At 39.3% G+C, this 10507-nt stretch overlaps 1 protein-coding gene across 16 annotated transcripts in view; it reads left to right on the top strand.

Moving 5' to 3' along the window:
• Window positions 1-10450, top strand: part of PPIP5K1 (diphosphoinositol pentakisphosphate kinase 1) — a 47718-nt gene extending 37268 nt beyond the window's left edge. For 15 of the 16 annotated variants that reach the window (XM_037834125.1, XM_037834130.1, XM_037834128.1 and 12 more), the window contains 2 exons: window positions 5790-5903; window positions 8462-10450. In XM_037834125.1, the coding sequence (XP_037690053.1) occupies window positions 5790-5903; window positions 8462-9360 (1013 nt within the window). In that variant the 3' untranslated portion in view covers window positions 9361-10450. The remainder of the gene's footprint in view (window positions 1-5789; window positions 5904-8461) is intronic. The other variant, XM_037834140.1, reaches the window with a different exon arrangement.
• Window positions 10451-10507: the final 57 nt, after the last annotated feature.

Consider the following 10507-nt stretch of genomic DNA (forward strand, 5'->3'; position numbering starts at 1 on the left):
AATTCCAAGGATTTTTTTTTTGTAGGAATGGAAAAGCTGATCCTCAAATTCCACATGGAATTTCAAGGAGGGAATGGAGAGTGATCTTTTTAAAAAAAAGTTTTAGTGTGGTAAAATATATGTGATATGAAATTTGTCATTTTAACCATTTTTAAGTAACATTCATTATTTAGGGAGCGACTTCTTAATGGATATGGAGTTTTCTTTTGGGATGATCAAAATATTTTGGAAATACATAGAGTTAGGTGGTGGTTACACAATGTTATGAATGTACTACATGCCACTGAATTGTACACTTTAAAATGGTTAATTTTATGTTGTGTGAATTTCACCTCAACTAAAAAAATTAAACCATGTGTTCCAGTTTGCTAAAGCTGACATTATGCAAAATGCCAGAAATGGATTGGCTTTCATAAAGGGGATTTATTAAGCTACAAATTTAAGAGTTCTAAGGCCATAAAAGTATCAGACTAAGGCATCAACAAGATGATAACTTCACTGAAGAACAGCTCATGGCGTCCAGAACACCTCTGTCAGCTGGGAAAGCACGTGGCTGACATCTGCTAGTCCTTTGCTCCCAAATTCTGGGTTTCATCTCTTAGCTTAGCATTTCCAAACGTCTTTCTGTCTGCAACTCCAAAGCATCTCTAAGCATCACTAAGCATCAGCAAGCATCTGGGTCTGCTTTTTTTTTTTTTAAACTGACCTCAAAATTTTATCAGTTAATCTCTTCTCTTGGTCAGCTCTTGAGCTCTCTGTTAAGTAGTCCAGTGAACTAATCAAGACCCACCCTGAATGGGGGGGGGGCGTCCACACCTCCATGGAAATAATTTACTTAACAGTATCACCCACAGTTAGGTGAGTCACATCTCCACGGAAACACTCTATCAAAAGGTCATACCGTAATAAAGACTAATAGGTCTGGCCCCACAAGATTGCATTATAGAACATGGCTTTTCAGGGACATAAGATATCCAAACTGGCACACCATGTAAGTATTAAAAGAAAGCATTGGGGATTAATTCCTTTATCACCTGAAAGTAAGGAAAGCCTAATTCAAACTCAAAACTTCAAATTCAGAAGCAATAGGATAAAATTGGTAAATTAAAGCATATAAACATTTAAAAATAAGAAGCAAAAACAATAGCAACATCACAAGCAAAGAAAAATTTTTTGCAATTTATATCATATACATAGAGCTAATTATCCTAAAACACAAAGAGCTCTTATATATGAAAGAAAGAAAAGACTGAAACTGTGATTAATAAAATGAATAGTTTACAGAGAAAGAATTCAGATGCTCATTATACATATGAAATGATGTTCAACCTTGATCATAAGAGATGCAAATGAAAAACTAAACTAAACTGAGATATCGTTTCTTATCTGTCAGATTGAAAAAAAATCCAAAAGTTTGACAGCATACTCTCTTGCTATGTCTGTGGAGAAAAAGGCAATCTGCTCAAATGTTCTTTTTTTTTTTTAATTCAGTTTTATTGAAATACATTCACACACCATACAATCATCCATGGTATACAATCAACTGTCCACAGTATGATCACATAGTTATACGTTCATCACCACAATCTATCTCTGAACATTTTCCTTACATCAGAAAGAACCAGAACAAGAATAAAAAATAAAAGTGAAAAAAGAACACCCAAACCATCCCCCCCATCCCACCCCATTTGTCCTTTAGTTTTTATCCCCAGTTTTCTATTCATCCATACACTAGATAAAGGGGGTGTGATCCACAAGGTCTTCACAATCACATTGTCACCCCTTGTAATCTACATTATTATATAATCGTCTTCAGGAGTCCAGACTGCTGGGTTGGAGTTTGGTAGTTTCAGGTATTTACTTCTAGCTGTTCCAATACATTAAAACCTAAGAGGTGTTATCTATATAGTGCATAAGAATGTCCACCAGAGTGACCTCTCGACTCCATTTGAAATCTCTCAGCCACTGAAACTATTTCGTCTCATTTTGCATCCCACTTTTGGTCAAGAAGATACTCTCAGTCCCACGATGCCGGGTCCAGATTCATCCCCGGGAGTCATATTCTGCATTGCCAGGGAGATTTACACCCCTGGTAGTCGGGTCCCACGTAGCGGGGAGGGCAGCGAGTTCACCTGCCAAGGTGGCTCAGTTAGAGAGAGAGAGGGCCACATCTGAGCAACAAAGAGGTACTCAGGGGGAGACTCTTAGGCACAATTATTTGCAAGTTTAGCCTCTCCTTTGCAGTAACGAGCTTCATGAGGGCAAGTCCCATGATCGAGGGCTCAGCGCATCAAACTGCCAGTCCTAATGTTTGTGACAACATCAACACCAGTCCAGGTGAGGATGTCCAACACGTCGGCCCGCACCTTCCCCCAGATCCTCGGGGCTGGGGAGGGGGGGCTGTGAATATATCTATCTATATATATATATATTTTTTTTATCTGCCCAAATTACTCTGGGATGTGTCACTATTTCACTCCAGCCTATACTAACCTACCATATCTCACTTCCTATTCCAAGTTCCATGCAATTGTGGTGTTTGAACAAACCGACTGTAGAGTTTTGCCTTTTAGAAAATTTAGATCCTGTACCAAATAGACATCTCTTCCCTTGGTCTCATATGGAAGTTGAAGTTTTAAAACACAGTCAGTTTCAACCTTTACCCTTTGGCCCGGCTTGCCCTGGTCTTAACCAGACCTGCTTCATTCATATCACTAATTGAAGTCTGGGCTCTTTTTTAGCTTTTTTTTTTTAACAGTGGCTGTATGCACTAATACTGACATTCATATCTGCCGAGCTCTAGCTCTGAGTTTCAGGTGTCTCAGAGATACGCATTGTTCCAGAGATCAAATGTTCTTTTAATACTTACATGGTGTGCCAGTTTGGATATCTTATATCCCCTGAAAAGCCATGTTCTATAATACAATCTTGTGGGGCCAGACCTATTAGCATTGATTGGGATATGACCTTTTGATTGTTTCCAGGGAGATGTGACTCATCCAACTGTGGGTGATACTGTTGATTAAATTATTTTTTGGTGAGAGTACAAAACAGTACAACCCCTAGAAGATAAATTTTGCAATATCTCACTGGGTTACAGATACAATTACCCTCTGATCCAGTAATCCACCTCTAGGAATATATTCTGAAGCTATAGCTACACAAGTGTGAAATAAAGTAAGAATAAGGTTGCTCACTGTAGCATTATTTGTATTGGTAAAACATTGGAATAACTCAGAGGTCCTTCAGTATAAGAGTGGTTGAAAAAAGTATAAGACACATTTGAGCACCATACATTTGTAAAAACTAATGAGGAAGATCTCTATTTTTTTGATATGAAGTAATATCCAGCATAAATTATTCAGTGAAAAAAGCAAAATACTTATTAGTATATTATCTATTTTGTAAGTAAGGAGGGAAAATAAGGAAAAAATACAAATATATTTGCAAAAAGAAATTTTGAAAGTATAAACCAGAAACTAATAAAAATGGTTACTTCTAGAGAACAGTAGGGAATGGGGTTCAGAAGACAAGGATGGAAATACGAGTTGTCTAAGTATGCCTTTTTATATATCTTTACCTTTGAACCCGTGTCTTTCAAAATATAAAACTAAATGAAAAGGAAAAAGAAGAAGACCCTAAAATTGAAAAAAAAAAAAGAAAGAAAAAACTAAATTAAAAGGGAAAAGAAGACAACCCTAAAATTGAAACAAAAAAAGAAAGAAAGAAATGACCGTAACTATATATCAAATAGTAGCGTAACCACACAGGGACAACAATTTTTCAGATAACTTTACAATTTGGTACTGTGACTGTACATACTTTAGTGGGACAAGATGAACTATCAAGTACTCTTAAACCTCATTCAGTAGTTTATTAGTAATGATATTAATACATTTTAAAACTAATTTATGTATATTGTTGAGTAATACAAGTAATTACATCAGGAACTAAGATTTTTTAATTAAGGGAAATTAGATACAAGTATAAATTCAAAAGACTTTAAAAATGCTGTTATGTTAAATTTGAACTGCAAATATCAATATGAATTCAGTTTTGTAGTGCCTTTTATAATATTATGCACTAGAAGCAATAGCAATGAGCATCCTTAGCACCTAGATTTTGGTCTCTACATACTGTTCCCCACTAAATGGAGCCAGGACTCCTCAGGAGAATGACTGATTCTTGGTCTTCGGCAGTGGTTTTTAACCACCCCGTGGCCCCCTCTAGGAGCCTTTTTGGACTTTTTTTGCCTAATCACACCCTACCCCATAAAATTTTAATATCACAGGTATCCTTTATATGTTTATGTACTGTGGCCTTTTTATGGGCACAGACCATTGTAATATCTAACATTTTTTTATCCCCACCAAAAAACAATTTTGTTGAGAATGCTTGGGCAAGGAAAGCACAGGTGATTTTCAAGCATCTTATAGCTGAAACAAAGGAAGCCTGAAGGGATTTCCACTGTCCAGAATTGGGACAATTTGAGCCTTAAAAAGAATAATTACTGTAAATGAATATATAAAAATCCATAAGCCCATAATGAAGCTTAGAAAAAAAGACAGCAAAAATAAAATAAAATCCATCTGCTACTATTGAAGAAGTCTTTTCACCAACACTTTACTCTGAAAACTAGTAATTAGAAATAATTAAACATCCTACCTTTTCAGTAAGAAATGTGGTTCAATGTAATCAGATAGCCCAGTTGAAGAGGGACAGCTATTATTTAAAGAAAATATGTTGAAAGAAAATTAGAATTAGAAAATCACTATTTTGACACCCCTAATAAAACAAAGATTATAAATGGATTCTAACATCCTTGGTGGGGAACTAAAAATTTGCACAGTGATGAAGAATCACCCCATGTTTTACTGTTAATCACAAGGGGAAAACCTCATAATGGTGAGATCTGGTGGGCACCACCTTAACCAGTTAGTAAATTTAGCCATATTTATAGTGGGACAATAAGACATTATGTGCCTTTGATATGATAGAATATAAAATACAAAGCATCACCTCTTGAAGTATTCTTGCCACAATCGTTTAACCTTAATCTAACTTCCAGTTTATCAGATATACAAGTGATATAGAAACAATTTAAATGCTTTTATGAAGACGCAATCAGGCAAATCCAGAATGTGGGACATGACATTCTGCAAGACAGCTGGTCTGTTCTTTTCAAAAAAGTCAATATGGAAAAAAAAAAAAAGGGGGAGTGGGGTGGGGCACTAATCTAGATTAAAAGAGTCTTTGGAGATATAGCAAATGCAATGCATGGTGCATGTTTGGATCCTGCTGTAAAAGACATTTGGGAATAATTGGGAAAATTTGAAGACTGGTTATTAGGTGATATTAGGGAATTATTATTAATTTAGTTAGGTGTTTTAATGGTGTGTGGCAATGTAGGAAAATTCCCTTATATTTTAGAGATGCATATTGAAGTATTTAGAGATGAAATGTTTCATAATGTCTGTCATTTATTTTTTAAAACTTCAGCATAAAAAATAGATGAAACAAATATGGCAAAATGTTAACATGTTAAATCTAGGAGAGTAGTGTGTGTATTCATTGCACTAGTCTTAAAACCACTTTTTAAAAAATATGTTTGAAAATGTTCATAGTATAAAGTTTTAAAAATTGAAAACCGTTAAGTTGAAGGGTCCCTAGGAAATGCTGTTTGTCAGCTTGTGAAGGTATAACTTGGCTTTGACTTATGTTGAAAACCTGTGGCACTTGGATTCTCTGTCAAATGCTTTTTTCCTTCCATCTCTCTCCCTCCTTTCTAGCCCTGTTTGACTCTATGCACAGCATCCAAGCCTCAGATAGCCCATTTTCCCCACCCCGTACTCTTCATTCACCTCCCCTGCAACTCCGGCAGCGCTCTGAGAAGCCCCCTTGGTGTAAGTAATCCTTTTAGAACTGCCTAGACAAAGGGTGAGTGGGATGGAGGGGTTGGTTAGTGAGGGACCTGTGGCATGAGGGGCAAGAAGATGAGGGCTGAGAGACCAGGAACATCCACTTGGGTAAACAGTCTCAACTGTGTCATCCAAGATAATGGGAGGATTGTTTCATTCTATCTGTGCCCTCTCTACCACATTGGAGAGTCTCCTAAAAGAAAGAGGTCCACAGGGCCCTTTGGGGAAAAAAGGATAGCAATCTCATTCTCTTCAGATCCCCTATGGTCTCTATATCTTTCTCAAGGAAAGATGACTAGGGAGGCAACATAGATATATAGAAAACCTGGGAGCAGGAAACTAGAATCTGCTAATCATCTCCGTTTAGTTGTCTGTTCTGTTTTTTGTTCAAATTGAGGTGCTGCTCATCCTCCTCTCTTTATCACCTCTAGCCTATCACTATCTTTGTAACAGTGTGAACAGTGGAGCCACAAGGGGTTCTTAGGGTGTTTGTAGGGAAGGGGAGATACCAATGACAATCAGAGTGGGTTTAAGGGCCAGAGAAAATGGTATGGAAAATCCTTCCCATGTTCACCCTGCCTGCGGGAAATAACTGAAACCAAACATGGCTTCCCTCATTTTACCTGAACAGAACTGAAGCAAAGATTCATATGTCAGCATGCGGGTAAACAGATGTAGAATCTTGCCCTTTTTCTGGCACCTTGTATGAGGAAGAAACTCCCCACCCCCAACCCCAGCCCCCACCCCATATGAAGAATTCTTCCTCTGAATTACAGATTATCCTACACTCACCTTGCAATTGCCCCTTGTGTCTCTCTCCTGGAGTGTTTATGGGTTCTGTACCCTGGAAATCTTACCCTTCTCCCTCTTCTGTTTCTGTCTTACCTCTTTGATTTGCCGAAATCAACAACTGGCTGGATTTTAAGAGTATTTCTAACCTTGGTAAGGCTCAGTTTATAGATTTTTTTTTTAAGCTACTATCAATCCTTTGACTCAGTATCAGTCATGTAGCCTCATTCACAAACATCTTTAGGATTTGTCTGCACCAGAAATAGGCTGTATATCTCTTAAAGCCGTATTAGCCCCAAACCATCTTCTTCTTTTTTTCTTCTTAGACCATGACTCCTGTGATCCTTTCCAGAGGAGAGATAAGTGGCATACCTTAAACTCAATGACTAATTGAACCTTTCTAGGTTTAGGCATGCCAACTTTTCCAGGTTCTCTTGATGACAAGATATTCAGGTGTTCCTTGCTTCTAGAGTCGAGTATTATTGATACCAGAGTGCATTAAATATATAGTTACATTCACAACAACAAATATAGTATTTACAAAGGTAAAAGTGGGTTAGTCCTACTACAGGTCAATGAAGAAGTGGAGGTTGTAGTATGAATTGCCCCACAGTGTAATTGAAGACTCTAAGGTCTCCATTATACTACTGCCAGGATCTGGGAAATTTTATTTTTTGTTTTGTATTTTTACTTTATGAAATTATTACAGACTCTACTTTTTCTTAAAGATTCTGGAATTTAATTTTTTAATTGTCATTTTCAAATAATTTTAGACGTGCAGAGGTATTGCAAAGACAGTTCAGAGCATTCCTGTATACTCTTCATCCAGCTTCCACTAATATCAACATCTTACATAAACCATAGTACAATCATCAAAACCAAGAAACTAACACTAGTACATGTAAAAATTAGTGTGAATATCCATATTTGCATTTTATGGGAAGGAAGTCTATAACTTCCATCAGAGTCTCAAAGGGGTCAGTGATCCCCAGTGCTGGAAAGGTTAATTAAGAACTGCCATTTGGAGATTCCATGGCAATCTTCCAGCTTTGAATAAATCAGTTTCTTTCCTATTTATCTGACCTGCAAAGTTTTTCTACACTTTTCCTACTTACTTATCTCTTGGGCTATAAAAGATGATTACCTCTGCCTCAGAAATACATGACCCCCATGGGAATAGTGCAAAAGAGCCCTTTGCTTAAAGAAATGATTCTTAACAAGATATATATCAAATCAGTTAGTGTGCTTTCAACATAATGATATTGTGCCCCTTACCCCCACCCCCATGACTTTACCTTAAACCTATAGAATTATAATTTCTAGAGATAGATAGAGGCTGTAAGTTTGTAATTTTTTTTTTTTAATTTCCTAGGTAATTTTGATGTGTAATTCTAATTATGTACCATTGGGCTAAAGTGTTTGTATTCCTCCAAAATAGGAATGAGGGGCTATGAGCATTTGGAGTTGGGGTGGTGATACATTTGTGAAAGAACAGGATGAGTTGGGCCTCATCACTCTCTCCAAGTCTTGGATGTACTTCAGTGCTACTCTTCCATTGTACACGAGGCCATGGTGACAATTACTGAGCTGAACAGAGACTAACTTAGGAATTTCTGCCTAATTTAGGAGGAATGTAGACCCTCTTTTTGGAAGGCATGAGTAGCACAGGTCACCCATTTTGGCATTTGAACATGTGTAGGGTAGAGCCTGCTCTTCCAGCTGGTCTGACTCTGTCTCCTGGCTTTGCTTTTCAGACAGCAGTGGCCCTTCCAGCACTGTGTCCAGTGCTGGTCCTTCCTCCCCCACTGCAATGGATGGTAACACCCATTTTGGCTTCAGTGATCAATCCTCCCTCAGTTCACATGTGATTGAAGAACGTCAAGGCATTGGGCAGCCCCAGGAGACTACTGGGAATGGAACACAAGAGCCCATAAAAGGGGAGAAAGAACCTTTTGAATCAAACCAGTCCCCACAGGAACCACCTTTGGAGACCATCCAGTCATGCCAGGAGGTTGCTGAGGAGATCAGCCAGCCTTTCCAGGAGGTCCCTGGGATTACCCAGCCGTACCAGGACATCACTGAGGAAGTCAGCCAGCCATGCTGGGAGATCACCAAGGAGGTCAGCCAGTCATGCCATGAGGTCCCTGAGATAGGCCAGCCATGCCAGAAGGCCAGCCAGCTATGCCAGAAAGTATCTGAAGAAGTCTGCCAGCTTTGCCAAGACAATCCTGAGGAGGTCAGCCATCCATACCAGTGGGTCCCTGAGGAGGTTGGCAGGTCGGTCCATGGGTTGCCTATGGGAGTTGGTGGCCCAGTCCAGGAAATCCTTGTGGAAGTTGGCAGGCCAGCCCAAGAGGTCCCTGAGGAGCTCAACCAGCCATGCCAGGAGTTCTCTCTGGAGGTTGGCAGGCTGGTCCAGGAGGCTTCTGCAATCAATCTGTTGTCTCAGGACATTACTGGTGTTGATAAACCATCCCAAGAGTTCTCTGGGGAGGTTGATCAGCAGTCTTGGGTGGGCTCTGAAGTGACTGACTGGCTGCCTGGAGAGGAGGTTCCCCAAGCCCAGTATCCATCTAGTGATTCAAACTCTCAGAGCTGCCAGTCTCTGGCTCATGACCAGCACTCACCCCTTCCACCAGCAACACGTGATTAATCACTTTCTCATTAGTTGTGTCACACTCTATCAGCATTTGAGCCAGCAGCTTTTTCTGTCGGGTAACTCGCCTGCCAGTGTAAGGCCTTGGCTCTCACCAGAGGTATCTGAGGAAGCAGCCCCTCCTCTTGGCTTGAAGCATACCTGTGCCAGAGCTGGGCTTGGGGAGGAGCCAATTTTGTGCTCAAAGCAGCCATTGGCTCCCCACCTAGCCATTAGACTTGAATAGGATTTCCCTGGAGTGGGTTGGTCTATCATTACCCAGCCTTTTCTGAGCAGCCCAGGAAATCCCACATTGTTAAAGGATATGCCACTTAACTGAAGACATCATCAGGGGACAGCAAATACAAAAGGGAACTTCTAGGTATCTACTTTTCTGGGAGAAATATTCACAACTTCTTAAGGTACCCTTAGACGATATGTGAATTTAGGGGGATCCTTCGTTTCCTAGTACTCTTCAAGTGGGCCCAGGATAGTCATCTTAAATGTCTAGGAAAAAAGAGATTCTCCTTCCCAAACAAATATCTGTCATGGCCACTAATCTCAAGACTGGACTTATGAGTATGTCCATTATCAACCCCAAGTGCCCCCTTTGCCCTAGTCCTGTTCCTGGGCAACATTCTTCGGGAAAAATAGATATAAGTTTGCTGTACGGGTTTCAGAGTAACTACTTAAAATGCTATAGGGGGTTCTTGGTCAATCTGGAAAGCTGGACCTCCCTTTGTTGTGAGACTTTTTGATGTAGGAGATGCCGTAATAGAATCAGGTTCTATTTTAAGCAATCAGCAGAGATCAATATTGTACAGATATGAGCAAAGATTTTATATATATGTATGTATGTGTGTGTATATATAAATATATATATTTCTGCAATAGTTGCCAGGGACAGACTGGCCAAAGACCAAACACTTCCAGGGTCCCCAAGAGATTTGTCCTTATATCATTTTGTCTTTAGGGTCAGGTATGATTATGAAGCTTTTCCCAAAGATCTGGGAATTGGAATGCAGGGTGGGGTTAGAAAGGGTAATGCAGTTATTGGAGTGGGGAGCCAGAACATTATGAGTGCTCAATAAATATGAAATAATGAGAATAGTGGTGGTGATGGTGATGATGTCCTTGTGAATTCAAGAATGAATATGACTGTGAG

The sequence above is a fragment of the Choloepus didactylus genome, chromosome 4, assembly GCF_015220235.1.
Source record: "Choloepus didactylus isolate mChoDid1 chromosome 4, mChoDid1.pri, whole genome shotgun sequence".
Lineage (NCBI taxonomy): Eukaryota > Metazoa > Chordata > Mammalia > Pilosa > Megalonychidae > Choloepus > Choloepus didactylus.